This window comes from Lontra canadensis, unplaced genomic scaffold (genome assembly GCF_010015895.1).
Source record: "Lontra canadensis isolate GAN:19392208 unplaced genomic scaffold, GSC_riverotter_1.0 scaffold36, whole genome shotgun sequence".
NCBI lineage: Eukaryota > Metazoa > Chordata > Mammalia > Carnivora > Mustelidae > Lontra > Lontra canadensis.
The window spans coordinates 5,107,869-5,124,213 of NW_022631030.1; the positions used below are offsets into that span (position 1 = coordinate 5,107,869).

General features: G+C 41.9%; 1 protein-coding gene across 4 annotated transcripts in view; it reads left to right on the plus strand.

Moving 5' to 3' along the window:
- The first annotated feature begins 6,260 nt into the window (after nt 1-6,260).
- Nucleotides 6,261-16,345, plus strand: part of ARHGEF12 (Rho guanine nucleotide exchange factor 12) — a 143,467-nt gene continuing 133,382 nt past the window's right edge. For 3 of the 4 annotated variants that reach the window (XM_032868744.1, XM_032868745.1, XM_032868746.1), the window contains exon 1: nt 6,265-6,643. In XM_032868744.1, coding sequence (XP_032724635.1) covers nt 6,612-6,643 — 32 coding nt within the window. In that variant the 5' untranslated portion in view covers nt 6,265-6,611. Of the gene's footprint in view, nt 6,644-16,345 lie in introns of all 4 variants that reach the window. The other variant, XM_032868747.1, reaches the window with a different exon arrangement.

The following is a 16,345-nucleotide window of genomic DNA, read 5'->3' on the forward strand; positions in this document are numbered from 1 at the left end:
TTCGAGAATTGACTCCTTGAGCAAACTCTTATTCCTGCTTTCCATGTAGCAATTTTTTAAAAATATTTTATTTATTTATTTGACAGAGACACAGCGAGAGAGGGAACACAAGCAGGGGGAGTGGGAGAGGGAGAAGCAGGCTTCCCACTGAGCAGGGAGCCGGATGTGGGATTTGATCCCAGGACCCCGGGATCATGACCTGAGCCAAAGGCAGATGCTTAATGCCTGAGCCACCCAGGCGCCCCTCCAGGTAGCAATTTTAGATGAAGTCACCCCATTTACTATAAAGGGAGGGAGTTTCAGGAAGAAAATGTCTGACATTCTGAGGATCAGATCAGGGAACTGGATATGTTTACACAAAGGGAAAGAGCAGAGAAAAGGATGGGGTGAAACTGGCCGTGGTGGTAGGTCACTTCTTGAGGACCCCCTTACCAACTGTTGAGGGTCCCCAAGACACCCCCAGGTTTAGTGCTTTGCTTGGAGGATTCCCATGACTCAGAATGTAGTCAAGCTCCTAGCTGTGATTAATTACAGTGAAAGGGTACAAAGAGAGCAGCAAAGGGAAAAGGTGCCTAGGGCGGAGTCCAAGGGAAACCAGGCCCAAGCTTCCAGAGCCCTCTCCAAACTTGGGATCACCCAGGATGTGCTTAATTTTTCTAACAACAGTTTGCGGCCATATGGGTAAAATATCCAACAAGGAAGCTCATGAGATGCTCAGTGCCCAAGTGTTTTATTGGGGGCCATGCCCGGCATGGAGCAAAATTCCTGACTTTCCACAGGAAGGTAGGTGTTCGGCATGCACCATATAGTTTGCACAAACAATTTAGGCACAGTGGGCCATTCTCAGCGGTTGGTGGAGGGGTGCTCCCGAAATCGAAGTTCCCAGACGCCAGCCAAGGGCCAGCCTTGCAGGTGGGCCTTCCCAAGGACAGGAGTTCAGGTCTGCCCTGTTAACTCTTTCCTGCATGAAAACCAGAGAGCTAGGGCTTTGGATGAGAGATGAATGAGATGTGGACAGATTTACCAAGTCCTGTTGTACGGGTTCTGCCCTACCAGGAAAACCATGCCACTTCTTAGGGCTTTTGTGCATTAATCTCCCAGGCATGAGAGGCTGTGAGTGAATTCCATAGGGATTTGCCATGTGGATTCCACAGTGCTTGAGATGGCAGTTCAAGTTTCAGCTCTGCTCTACATACTGAAGACCAGAACCAAAGTCAAGTGTGCTGGCCGCAGGGTGATGAGGCTAATGTTTTAAATTTCATATACATTCCCTTTAGCTCTCTAAACTACCTTTTCTTTTTTTTTTTTTTTTTTAAGATTATTTATCTATTTATTTGACAGAGAGAGGTAGAAAGGCAGGCAGAGAGAGAGGGCCGGGGAGCAGGCTCCCTGCTGAGCAGAGATTTCCCCATGCGGGGCTCAATCCCAGGACCTCGATCCCAGGACCCCAGGATCATCACCTGAGCCGAAGGCAGAAGCTTAACCCACTGAGCCACCCAGGCACCCCTTAACTACCTTTTCGCTGAAAAAGGTGCCCTTCTCTGTGGATAAGATATGACAAGGGCTGTCTTGGAAGGGAACAAAATATTTCTTAGTCCAGTAGTCTCTAATCTCACCCAGGGAAAGCGAGAAATGTAAGCTTAGAACGAGAGGTTAGGAATCCATACTTTCTGGGTTCTTTTAACTAATTTGGCTACTCACTTGCCAGATCGATTGGGCAGGTCTCTGGTGTACTCTTTGTCTCGGTTTATACCCCGTTGTGAATGAATGAAATACCCCATTGTGTATTTCACAGCAACACTGTGGCATTTTATTAAGGGGTGTCTTTAATGTCGGACTTTTATGGAAAAAGAAATTAAGTATTATTTATTTATTTATTGTTTATTTATTTATTTGATTAATGTATTATGTTATTTAGACCACTGGGGATTGGTATGCTCCGTTACTGAGCAAATGTGTGGGGCCACTGAAGGCTAAGCCTAGGTCAGTAGAAAGTCTCCACCCATTCTATGGTCCCTGGTAGTACTAACCTAATGAGTGGTCTTGAAAATGGATGTCAGTGTCCAGACATGGTGGAGCATTGGAACCGCATCAAGTCATCATTGATCTGGCAAAAGCAGCTTCCAAGGCATGTTAACAGTGGGTCTTTTAAAAGGACTGTCATCCGGTTAACGAGGTTTGCTGCACATGGAAATAATCTGACAGTAGCGTCTCCGTCTCTTTTCTTCTGTGATCAGGATCCCCAGAAGGCTGGTGAGCTTCTTTCCAACAAAACTGTGGTCAAAGTTGGATGCTAGGGAATGCTGATTTTAGCAAAAGCCTAGTAAAAAAGAGTGGCTTGGCTCAGGAGCTTAAAAAAAGAAAAAGCTGGCTCTTGAATTTTGGCACAGTGCAACCTGTTCCATACCAGACAAATGAATAGGCTTAATCTGGTACCAATTTTTTTTTTTCTTTTTACTCCTTAGAAGTGAAGGGATTGCAGATCTTGCTGTTTTAGGGGTACTCTCATGGGAATGTACGTAGGTGTCTTTTGGAATTTGAACAACCGAAATAATAAGAGAAGAAAAATCGTTCATTTCAGCTTTTCTTGATGTTTTAACTAATAACTATGAAGGAAACTCCCTGAGGGAGAAATGGGACATGAAGGTGAGTCAGCAGTTAAGATGCCGGGTTTCTACGTCACAGGTAAATGAAGGGCTAATTAACATGTGATATGGTCCAACAAAATGAAGCATTTTACTCATTTGCCTTTGGATTACTATGTAATAATTCCTAACACTGCTCAAGAAAGATTTATATTTCAATGAGATTTGTACTAAATTTTATAAAAATAAACTTTTTATCAACCCAGGTCTGCCTTTACATCTTTATTGTGGTTTTGCCAAGAAGTAAAATGAAAAGAATTCTTCTGGCTTATAGAAATGTTGACCCATATTTATACTTACCTGTGAAATACCTCTTATCTGCTCTTACCACCAACCATTCCTAATAAATGTTTACTTTTGGGGGCAACAATCTACATACAGGGAAAAAATTGCCAGAGAAAGGAAGAACTAAATTTCTTTATTTTGCCACCTGTTTGGGTAGTTGCCTTGAATTATTTATTATATTTCTCTCTCCCAGGGGTAGAGGGAGAGAGAGAATCTCAAGTGGATTCCCTGCTGAGCATAGAGCCTGGCAGCCTGTGGGCTCAGTCCCACAACCCTGAGGTCATGACCTGAGCCAAAACCAAGAGTTGGATGTGTAGGCACCGCGAGCATTGCCTTGAAAATGATGATGTTGAATAGGCTTCATGAAGACAAGGTCCTCAGCTCTCTCAGAACTGTGTTTAGAATGCCTAGAAAGAACAGTGATAGACATACAGTAGGTGCTCAATTAATGTTGAAAGAACGGATGAAGATATGGTTTAGAATAACCACCCTGCCCCCCACCCTCTGAGAGGGGGTAACCTCAAACATGCACCATGGATTGTGTCACGTGTCATTTTTTTTAGGTTAAGTGACTAATGACCGTGGGCACTGTGTTCTCCCTAGATTGGTGTGACTTTCCTGAAGGCATTCTTTACATATAGCCTTTATGAGTCTAGAGCTACTAAGAGCTCTAAAGAGCCTTTCAGGGATGTTTTTACTCTTAGAGTAAAGAGATTTTCATCATTGAAAAAAAATAGTTCTGTAATGAATAACCACTGGCTTAATTAAATCCTTTGCTTACCATCTTCTGAAGCTTTCCCACAGCAAATGCCTTCTTTGCTCACAGCTAGAACTTTGGGTCTGTTTAAGTTTGGAAAGATCTTGAAAGCAGCCTGCCAAGAGGTTTTGTATGCAAGGAAGAGAAGGTGAATTAGGAAATTTTCCCAGTTTGTTTTATTTCTGAAGCTCAAGTAGTGAGGCGTTCTCGAAGGAAGAGGAGAACTCATTTTTAAAAGGCATGATTTGATGAATCATTGGGTCCAATTAATTTCATACCCTGTAAATTATTAGAATCTGGCAAAAGGATTTAGTATGTTTAAGGAAGATATACGTTTGGGGATAAAGTTTGCATTTTGGTCATTTTATGTGGCTGGATGGAGCTCTTTTCAGTTAATATGCAAAAAATACGCAATTTCAGTTCTCAGGGTAGAATTATGCTAGGGTACACCAGCAGGTGGCGATGTATCCTGGTCTGATCATTAGGAAAGTGGTTTGGAACGTTAACCTGCTGCTATTCTTTCCCAAAATAAACATTACAAAATTAGCTGGCTGTGCCCTGAACTTAAAAAAAAAAAAAAAAAATCAAGCAATAAAGAGTCATCTTTGGCCTCTGTTTATCTTTTCCTTTTTTTACCCTGTTCTAACGTCAGCCTTAGCTCATGCATCTATTCAGGGATAGTGATCTTTTCTTGAACTGTTACAGGTTGACTTTTAGAAACAGCATTGTTCAGAGGTAACTGTTTCCCCTCTCCACAACCATTGTTTATTAAATTTGTTTTAACTCTTGATTTCCACAAAAATGCTGAGAACCCTCACCTACCAATACAGGTTTAAACCCATTAAGTCTGAAAACAGGTAAAGGGACAGCCACTTTGACATCGGCAGGCAGAACTGAACTTTTTGCATGCGGTACTTAAATTGCTATACTATGGAATTATGCAACCATAAAACTAGATGGATATCTAAACGTACCCGGTAGGAAAAAAGAAAAAGAAAATATGGGAACTCTTCAGAGAACTGCTACTCTTCCTACTGGATTAATACACTTAACTTGCTGCTCCCATTTCTCCCCACAGCAAGCTTGTGAAGTCGCTGTGGAAAGCACCATGCTTTCTCCATTTGGAAATCATACATTTCATTTTGCCAAGGCAGAAGCAGCCTCAAAGCAATATTATACCAAGAAATCCTGGCTCCAATTCCCAAACTCACTCCCCCGCACCCCCCCTCCCCAGCCCCACACACCTCCCTCCTCTAACTTTCCCCCGGCAGCCAGGACTGGTGCGCGGCGGCCCCTGCCCTGGGACGAGGCCAGCAGGTGCCCAGGTGAGCTTCCAAGGCCAAACCCTCCCTTTGCTAGGGTATGCTGAGTTAGGGACGGTGTCCCGGCACCTGGACCTGAGCTCTTCGCTTCCATCAGTCACAAGCGGTCTTTACGTGTTATCAGAAAATAAGAACAAGTACATTCCATTAAGGAATAAACGTTTCCAGGGCAAGGGGGGGCCGGGTAATTCCCAGAGAGCCTCTCATCCCGGACGCCTCCGGTCCGGGAGAGTGCTCTTTGGCGGTGTCCGGAGGTAAGCCGAGCTAGTACAACACACACTCCAAAGCACAGCTCTCCAGCGCTCACCCGGCCCTGGGGCCGACGCTGGGTGGGTGGGACTCCCGGGGTGGGCCGGTTCCCTCCTCCCCACGCCCTGCAGAACTACTTTTTCGCTCCCCCAAACAGGACTCTGGCGGAGGCGTCCGCGCGGCCCTGGCGCGCGGGGAAGCGTGGGGGAGACGAGTGCGGCCGGCCGGCGAGGGCGGCGAGGGCGGCGGGGTGGCCCTGCGCGCCGCGGAGGGATCCCGGGTGAGGCGGCTTCCCGAAGTCAGAGGGGAGGAGGCCAAAAAAAGTCGGCGGGGGAGGGGAAGCGCGAGCTCGCGCTGGACGCGGCCGGGGCCGGGAAGACAGAACCGGAACCGGAACCCGTGCGCGCGCCTGCGGTCGTCGCGCGTCCCCCACCGCCGGCGGCCTCCTCCGCCCGCCGCGCGCGCTCCCGCGAGGGCCCCAGGACCCGGCGAGCAGGGCCCCGCGCTCCGAGTGGTCGCTGCCGCCGCGCTGCCGCCGCTGCCGCCGACCTCCGGGGCCGGTGCTTAGAGGCCGGGCCGCACGGGAACCTCCCGCCCCTCGCGGGAACGGCCGCCTACCGGCGCGTCGGGGAGGAGCCGCCGCCCGTGCCGACTGCGGAAGAGTCCGGGCCTCCCAGGGATGGGGAGCAGCCCGCGGCGCTGAGAGACCAGGTTCCTGTCACTTCTGGCTGAGGGACCCCCTCTCCCGGCGCCCGCGGTCGTTCCAGCGCCCGGAGCCTGGTGGGGGCGGCGAGGAAGACGAGAGGGGTTCCCCGGCTCGGGGACATGGAGCCGCGCGAGCCTGGCGCGGGACGGCCCGAGACGCGGCCGAGGCTGCGGCCACGAGCGGCCGGCAGCCCCCGATAGAGAGCGGAGAGCAGAGCGGCCGGCCCCGCGGCGGCGGGGACTCGCAGGCCCCCGAGACTCCGGAGGAGGAGCCGACACCCCAGCCCCGAGCTGATCCCGCCCCAGCCCCGGAGGGATTCCCGGGCCCCTTCCCCTACGGCTCGCCGACTTCCCTCCGTGACGGAGTTTTCTCCTTGTGCCTTCCCGAGGATTGAGCTCTAGCTCTCGAACTCGCCTTCTGGCAGACTTCCTCGGTTTGTTTTGGGAGATAACCTGTTTTGCTCCGACCTACATCCCCTTTCCGTCACCCCTTCCAGTGGGACGTTCTAGATGACTGAATGGAGTTTTGAGTTGGACTTTTGTGTCCCTTACGGAGTCGGGCCTGATCCCAGAGCACTGGGGGTGGGGTGGAGGTGTTACTGTAAAATGCAAGTTGGATAAAAGGAGGACCTCTCGCCAAGGGCCCCAATGAGTGGCACACAGTCTACTATCACCGACAGGTTGGTATGAAGCTCCCCTTGCGCTTAGCTTCTCTGGATTCGGCCTGACCTAGCAGAGAGTCAGTGATTGCCAATTGCCTTTGACCGGTGAAGTTGACAGGCTTAGGAGAGAGGGTTGTTTGGGAGCTCTGCAATTAGTCTGGGGTTGCTGCCAAGTTACCCAGTTGATTGAATTTGGAAATGTAGCTTTTTTCTGGAGAGAAACTTTTCTCCAGATTCTCAGCGAAGGGGTTGGTAAAGCCATGATTGTGGTTTTTCTGTCTGTAGCGGGCATTGGGATTCTGTACTTCTCATGGAACCAGAGAAAGGTCATTTTGGGTGAAGGTCAGTGCCCGAAGTCAGCTGGGTTATTGGTGCATCATCGGTTTTCCTCCTGCCCTGTAATTATCTAGACACTGTTAGATTTTAGGAATTGCTGCTTGTGAACTTCGTTCTGAGGCCACTACATGATGATTTTTGAACTTGATCTTCTTTGAATATTGAGCTGCGTAGTGTTTATTATCTAATAATTTTCCAGAATGTTGAAATTACTAGTAAATCACAGGCTCTTGCTGGATCTAAAAAGGGGGAGGGAAAGTCATGGGGCTTGATTTTAATTGCTGCATTTTTAGTATTTCATCTTCCAGAAGCATTTGCATCGAAGGGATACCCTAAGCGAATTAGGTGATACATGGTAGCATGGCAGGTGGATTTGTTGAGTTCTGTGAGTCCTTTCCACTGCTTATCTGTGTTTCCTGGCGGTTGGTGAATTGAGCTAGATTATGGGGTTTAAATGGAGCTTCTTTACTCTTAAGGGTTATTCTTGGACTATTAGGTTAAACAGTAAATTCCTTTACTGTGTTTTATTTCTCAATATCATTATGACGTTGTATGCTGGTTCCAAATTTCAGCCAACCTTTTTTTTTAAGTCAGTATTCAAACTATTACATCATTTTTTTTTTTTTAACTATCAAATAACTGAATGAGGGGGCCAAAGAAAGCACTTTGATGAAGAGTGCAACAATGGTGCTTCTGCAGAAAATAGTTGAATTTCCTAATAAGAGTTTTTTTCACCGAATCGTCAGACTCATTTGTTGATTTTAAAAGGGCCAAATTCCATTATCATACCATAACAGCTACTCCAGAAACAGAACTTCCTCTTCCTGTTGATGTTTTCCAGTGTCACGTGAATGTTCACCTAAAAGATTCCATTAAATATTTAAACTATATTCTTTGTGTATTTTTTTATTTTATTTATCTTATTTTATTTATTTGACAGAGCACAAGTAGGCAGAGAGGCAGGCAGAGGGAACAGGGGAAGCGGACTCCCTGCTGAGCAGAGCACCAGATTCGGGGCTCTATCCTAGGACCCTGGGCTCATGACCTGAGCGGAAGGCCCCTGCTTAACCTACTGAGCCACCCAGGCGCCCCTCCTTGTGTATTTTTTAAAATGCATTTTAGTTTTCAACTTTTCTGATTGTTCCCAAGTAGCAACAGTGCTTATCCTAATTTCTTCGGGTTATCCCTGTTCCTTTTCCTTTCAGGGTTTTTTGCTGAGAAGTCACTGTAATGGGTGTGTGGGTAATTGTTTTTATTTTCCTGGTTCATTCAGTTCTAGCCCTCTGTGTTGAGCCTTTAGACAAGAAGTCTTATTAGGATCTAATGTAGTATTGGTAGTTTTTATTGTGATACTAGGGGTGCTTAATTTTGAAGAAACAAAACCTGGGGTCACCAGTTCATTTCACATGAAAATCACCTGATAGCACTCACATAATAATCTTCTTCCTTTCTGCTTCTCAGAGATTTGCTTCCTTTTTTTTAGTATCTTGGAAATAAAATCTTGGGATTTGGAATTTTTTAATAAGTTAGATGAGATATAAATATACAGTAAACATGCCATCAGTGAATGTCTGTTCTTTGCCAGGCCCTGTGCTAGGCACAAAGGATTGAAAGACGAATATTCTAAGTGTAAGATGAATCTGCGAATTGGTTTGGGTATTAATATCCTTGAATTAGTTCAGGTGCTGGCTGATCTCACATACTTTTCTAAACTGAAAAAAAAAAAAAATCCTTCAAAAGCCGTTTAATTTAATATGCATTGCCAAGAGAGTATGGATACCTGTATCTTAGGAATTTGTACTCGTTTTTTTTTTTTTTTTAAACAAGATTATTCTTGGGTGACTGTTACATTTTCTTTAAACACGTATAACTCTGCAAATATCAGGCATCCATTTGCTCATTAGGAGAGTAGTTGTCCCTGATTTGAATATATGTTGGGGTGAAATCTGGAAGCCGTGGTGTAATGTTATTTTTTTTCCAGTACGTTAACCAAGTTATGAGTATACAGTAGTTCTTAGCTTCTTCTCAGCTCTGTCTCCCTCATCCTCTTTTCTCACCATCTAATTCCAGTGTACTGTAGGTGTATTTTGCTGATACTAGAGCTATTGGCAAATTAACAGTGCCAGTGTCGCTTTTTAAAGATCCTTTCAAGTTTGAAGTACTGTATGTGGTATGGCTTTGTTTTGTAGAGTGTGCACCACCAGGCCAGCTGTGTGAGTTGGAGTTCTTTCATTGTGGTGCTTCTGACTACAGAGTCTGTCTGTCCTCATTTGAAATCAGACTAGCTGGTTTTGGGCGGCGTTCTGTTTTGCAGTTTGTGGCAGGCGACACATGGCTGAACAAGATAAGAAGGGTTTTATTCTTGTGTTAGGGACGTGCTGGGGCTGGGATGGAATTCAGCTATGTTTAGGCTCTGATTGGTCACTGTGGATACTCAGAACTCTGTTATATCCTGTTATTATTTTACAGTTAAATTAACACATTCATTTACTCCCTTCTCTTCCTCCTCCATCTTCTCCTCTCCAGATCCCTCACTCCCTCCCCCCTTCTTAAAAGGTGTAGTCGTCAATTTAAAATTCAAACTATGTTCCTGGTAGCTACTGTTTTTATGTAGTGTATCTGAATAGTGGTTTTTTTTTTTAATCTAAAAGCAGCTTATGAATACCATCTAGTGTCTTGTTTTGTAACTTCTGTGAGACGTATAGTTTTCCACTTTTAGAATCAGCCCTTGTAAAGTGGTAGAAATATCCGATTGCTCTTCTTCAGTTTGCGCTGATTGTGTATTTAGTCTTAAAATATATCCTAATTGTTTGCAGTCCCCTTAGACGCTTATCTTCTGTCCCTGAAAATTTAGGGGTCTTATGGCACTTGGAATTTCTTCTGAGAGATAGAGAAGGGAGAATTCTCTTTCAGTGGATTCCCTAAATGATTTCAGAAAAGTGAATTTTCAGGGACGATACAGGTGGGATTTTGTTATAACAATAAATGGATCTTTGGTCTAGGACTTAGGGATTTTGTTGTTTTGATTGGTAGATAAAGGTTTTTGATATGTTGGCATTTTCTTAGTACTGAGTTCACGTGTAAACTAACTTAAGCAAACTTCTGGTGAGTGTGTAAAGCTGTGACTTTATATGCGTATACACAGTAATTGACATTTTCATCCAGGTTACCTTCTCTGCCATCATTGCCATATAATGCTTTTGATTAAAAACAAAACAAAACAAAATGACTCCTGTATGTGTGCTATTTCAGGGTTGTCTGAGCATCTGCAGGCTTGAGTTATTTGTACCGTTTACTTGTAAAGTCAGTCATTTGATAAATACAAAATTGAGATTAGGGACCAGGGTCACAGTGCTAGCTTTATTTCGGTTTAATGTTCTTCCAGTGCAGTATAAAATCCTGATTCATATAGACATGCAATAGTACATTTACTTGTACATGTTTACATGAGTCAACGTGTAGAGTAACCTTTTAAAAAAGTGCAGAGCTGTACTCTTCCTGATTAATGGCACATTTATAAGATGTTCATATTTATTTGGTGAGGTGACAGAAGAATCTATCTGAATCATTGCAAAAATATGGTAACCTGGTAATGCTGCTTAACACATTGGTGGTTTCTCATTAAAATGTGTTAGATAACATTGAGTTAATACATTTTATTTATTATAAATTATATTTATTATACATTTATTCTTATATATTTATCTGCATTACTATAAATACATTTTATTTATTATAAATTTTAACTAAATTTGCATTTTCAGTTTAAAAAGTTAAAAAGAGGCAGACATTGATGAAACCCATAGATGGTGGATTTTACATCTTTTTCTGAGGAGCGTTATGATTCCAGAGAAAACAGAAAATCTTTGAGTAGACATATGTGGTATTCTCTTCTGAAAACCATCTGGAAATGGGTATGAATTGCCTACTAAACTGATACAGGTCGAAGAAAGCAGAATATTTTAATGGTTTTCCAGAGGTCATTGGAGAGACTCTTAGATCCTGGTCATCTGACAAAATTATGAGAAATGTTTCTTATCATGTAATTGCTTATCTCCTGGAAATAGACAGTGTCACATTTTCAGGAACAGATTGCTGGAGCATAACTTCTTTTACTCTCCTTTGTTAAAATTTGATCATGTTTTAAAGTTTCATTTGAAGACCTTCTCTTTTCCCTTTTAATAACTGAAGAGTCCTCAAAATAGTGGCATTTGAACCGAAAGTTTAAAATGAGCAAAATTATAAATATTTTGTTTCTTTTTGAGTAAAACGCTCTGGCGTATGTAAGAGTATCTTATTGTAGTGTAATTCTTTAACATTTACAGTGTTCTGACTCCCTATAGGGCAGATCATTATTTACATATAGGCAACTCATGCAGTTTAAGTCAAGATGATAAAACTGGAAAGGAGAGACCCACGATTTTAACCTAGATTTTCTGACTCTCAAGTCCCCCACTCTTTAGTTGTAATTATTGTCTTTCTCTGTGTATTTTTTTTTTCCTGTCCTACTTTCCTTTAGTAATTTTCCAATCTGGCCAAGTTAGAGCCGGATTTTTCTTTTATAGGATGTTTTCTAATACTTTATCTATTCTAGAAGATCAAGCTCTGGTTATTTTCCTCATGAGACTGAACAACAATCTGGTAGATCTAGTAGTCGGGAAGTTTTTCTTGATCTTTAGCTCAAACTTTTAATTTGTACTGTTACAAGTATATACTTGCTGTAGCAAGCTAAATAATGCTGTCGTCCCATTTTGTGTTTATACAACTCTAAATGGTTCAGTTAACCAGCACCCTTTCCCTACCCCTACCCTATCCTTTGCTTAGCCAAGTTGTATGTTCTGTTGATTTGTTGTCAAAAAATCATCCTGTCCCTCTTAAAGTTTTATCAGCTTTTCCCCAATTGGTCTCCTAGTGCAAAATTATATTTTTCCTTAGATGTACTCCTAGGACAAAATGTAGTATTCTGTATTTTATCTTTACCCATATTCTAGAGCAGCAAGTTCCAACTTCAGTTTGATGTAATCAGAGGGGCTAGTTTTCTCTAGGCATAGCTCAAGATTAAGGCTAAAGAGGTTCTGAAGTTCATTTTAATTCACTTTTATTTTACTTTTTTGCCATGTGTTTATAAGAACTATTACTAATGATTAGAGACCATAAAAGAAGAAAAAGTGCATATTTAAATTATGAAGTACATAAGATAAAGAGCTCTTCAATATTTTGATCTTTTTCATTGATAGTAACTTAGTTTAAAATTACTTAAATAGATGTCTTTATTCTTTTGTATTTTGCTAGCAATTTTGTTTCCTCAAACTTTAGGACTTTAGAAACATGCCAAAGTTAGGGCATTTTTCAACTTAGAATATGTAGAATACCAAGATAGCCGTATATGAAGGATTCTGTGAGGCAGAACTCCCAAGAGAACCTTATGAAGCTAGTGACTTAGAATAATTTTTAGTTTTTGATTCAATGGAGGTAACATATGATGGTCTGAAGGTCAATGGCTTTGCCTAAATTGCATAAGCGTACATTGTTGACTTTCAGTAGAAGAAGAAATACAGTTAAGTTTCCCTTATTGAATTAGCATGCACCAATGCAGCTGACAGTTTAGATTCATACCAAAACAGGATCTTTTACTAATTCAAATGCTGAATCCTGGTTTTTGAGATCATAGTCACATGATAGGCCTGGGTGGCTTCCCGGTGTTGAAAGGCAAGCAAATCTAATGGCCAATGAAAAATTAGATTTCCTGTCTTGGGACTATGAGTAACAATTCACGAAGAAATTCACAAAGGAATGTAAGAAAACCTGGTTTGGTTAATGCTTACAACTAATTAGCCACTTGTTACACTGCTTTTTCTTTAATGTTATAACGCCTATTGTAGTCATTTAAAGATACTGCTCTGAGACTACAGTTTTGGTCAAATATTTCATTTAAGTGCTCATTTTAGGTTCACATCCTCAAGAGATCAAAGAGGATTTTGTAGATCTTCTTTGGATTCAGAAATGTAAATTTTACATATATTGTTGAAAAACTGAAGATTTCATCAGCATCTGAAGAAGTTATATGTGAAATTGATCATGTAATGCAGAAATTGGCTATATCTCGTCTAGAAGAATAACAAGTCCAAAATACAGACCATTCCCAACTTGCAGTGGTTTGACTTTAAGATAATGCAGTGACAATATGCATTCAGTAGAAACTGCCCTTAGAATTTTGAATTTTGATATTTTTCTGGCCCGGTGGCATGCATTACAGCACACTGTCTTGATGCTGCTTAGTGGCGGCAGCAAGCCCACTGCTCTCAAGCCATATGATCATGAGGGTAAACAACCAATATACTTAAAGTCATTCTGTTATCTGTATAATCTATTTTTTTACCCTCAGTGCAGTATTCAATAAATTACATGAGATATTCAACACTTTATTATGAAATGGGTTTTGTGTTAGATGATTTTGCCCACCTGTAGGCTAAGGTGAGTGTTCTGCGCACGTCTCAGGCGAGGCTCAGCTATGATGTTCAGTAGGTTAGGTGTATTAAATGCATTTTCAACTTAACGATATTTTCAACTTACAGTGGATTTATTGGGACATAAGGCTGTCATAAGTTGAGGATGATGTCCATACTTAAGTACATATAGGAAATCTCATGAAGGGGCTTAGACATACCCTTCCATAGATTTTAGATGGGTTATCTGCCTGTGTTCCAGACGCAAGCTAGTATGATTGTGGTTTGCCCTGTACAGTCTCTGTGGTTTACTCAGAGGAAGTGGTTCTTGTGGGTGAAGGTCTGATCTTTTCAGAGATTGTTGGTGGCACATGCACCGTCAGCTTATTTCCTGTTTTATTGGCTGTTTGGGCAAGACCTTCTCAGAGCAAGTACTGCTGAAGGGGTATTTAAATATTTTGTAGTGCCAGGATAGATGGTTATAATGTATAATATCTACCTCTCAGGTGATATGAGGGTTAAATTAATGTTTGTGAAGTGCTTTGAGATCCTAAGATGAGTAGTGCAGACATGTTCCTAATCATGTTTCTAAGTTACTGTTATGTTCAGATATTGCTCAAATTTAAGGAAAAACATGTTCATGGAATAAAGTGTTGCTCTGTGGACCTTGACTAATGTAACCATTCAAGTGTTGTTTAATCACTGTAAGAGTCATGGTTAGGGTTTTTTTCCCTCTTTTTCCTTTCCTTCTAACTTTATAATTTTACCCTACATGGGTGAACTTAATGGAGTAGATACCTCATCTATAGTACTGGTTAAGGCTTTTTCACAAAACTTAATGTTTCAAGCATGCTTCCTCGCTAGTTTAACTGGCATACTGAAATAATAGAATTTAGAGAATTTCCTTTGAGATCCGTGGTTGTACCACCCATACACAAAACCTTTTATTGGCTTTGCTGGAACCTTAAGATGAACAAACTGATCAAATTGCACATGTCATAATTCTGATTTTTTTTTTCTTCTCATGTGTAGCCTTTGCCACTAAAAGATTAACAATGCATATTTTTGGGGAAGAGGCTTTCTTTAAACACTGTCAACTAAGTTTTGAGTTCCTCAAGGGTAGGATGATAGTTCTTAGTCATTTTTTAAGTAATTACTGTTTGCTTTATTGTATTTTTACTCCTTTTTTAATATTAAAAAGCATAAGGAAGATAGCCCAAATTATTCAACTACTCAGACGATGTTGGTCAGGTTTAAAAAAAAATACAAGAAAATTCAAGTGATATATAATGTAATGATGAAGTTTTCCTCTGATCTTATCTCTATCCCTGTACACCTACCACTTCTCATACTCTCCTCAGAGGTAACCACCATGAAGTTTTTTGGTCTGTCTTCCAAAACGTGCTTACAAATATAGCAGCCTGTCATTTTCATATTCTTTGTATCTACCCCATAGTAGGTATATCAGTTTCTGCTAGGTTGTGCAGCTTCAAATTTCTGTGGCTTACAACACTGGTTCATTGCTTGCTTACATTACACCTTGTCACCTGTGGATCGGCGGCATTTTTGGAACCCTGGCTGAAGGAGCGGCCCCTGTCTGTGACACATCATTTACATGGCGGACGGAAAGAGCAGGAAAACTGAAGCAATCATGCAGGGGCTCTTGAAACTTCTCCTCAGTCGTGGTGCACATGAATCATTTGCATGTCATTGGCCGAAGCGAGTCATATGGTCAAGCTCATTGTCAGTGTGCCAGGGATGAATATTCCTCCCACAGGTGGCACTGCAAGTCACATAATAATGGGTAAGGGTGTATAATCCTTTTAAGGAAGGAAGGGGAGAGTAAAAAATTAGGAATAGTAACATAGTCTGCTACAGGAATGCTTAATAAATGCTTGTTAGATGTGTTGTTTTGAATCTGTGTAAGTTTTTTTTAATGGGATATTTCAAACATACACAGAAGTACAGAGAATAGTATGAAGAACTTCCATGTTCCCATCATTAGCTTCAATAATTATCAGTGCATGGACAGTCTTGGTTCATCTGTTTCCTTGCCCTGCTTCTCTATCAGATTATTTTGAATCAGTTTCCGGATATTTCAACCATACATATTTCACTAAGTACCTCTGAAAGACAAAGTCCAAAAGTGTGACTTCCTTTAGTAAGTTCTTACTGTCTACTAGTTTGAGGTAATACGAGGGACTGACAGGTATCGAGTAGGAGAGGATGTTCATGGAGTGTATGTGGAATTTGACAGCCAGAAACCTGTTTTGATTTCATTTTGAATATTCCTGGAGGAGGCTTACAGCAGAATGTCATCTGTTTCCCAGCACCTCCTTTTCTCCACTTCAGAGAGAGAGAGAGAGAGAGAGAGAGAGAGAGAGAGTGTGTGTGTGTGTGTGTGTGTGTGTGTGTGTGTAGCAGAAGCAGGTAATTAACCCCTGGAAAAAATAACATTGCAACAGATTTGATTTGCAGGAGGTTTCATTTCTCACTGAGCCTCTGTTGGAATGATGCCAACTGAAAGGAATCCCAGCCCTTAATGGCTCTGAGTCTTCTGGGAGTTCCCAGTCAGTGATGTTATTTACTCTGAAGGAGAAACATCAGAACCATTTATAAAAATCTTATATTTACCTATCCTGTTTGTTGTGCAGAGAAAGGCTCGATCAGTCTTTAAGGAGATCGCTAAGATGATCTAAAAGTAAGGAAGAAAAAAATGTAGAAGTAAGGAAGAGTCTAACTTTAGTTTAGAAATAATTAAAGACGCTTGCCACTCCTCAGGTTATGGACTTAAAGAGGGACTTAAAGCTTCCATTTTGAGTCAGGACTTTATAGATGTTATTAGCATGCAATATAATACAGTAAGTTTACTTGTCATTTCTTCATTGTGCGTCTAAGATCATCAGCCTCACAAGAAATTCTTTGGGGAAGGGGTGTT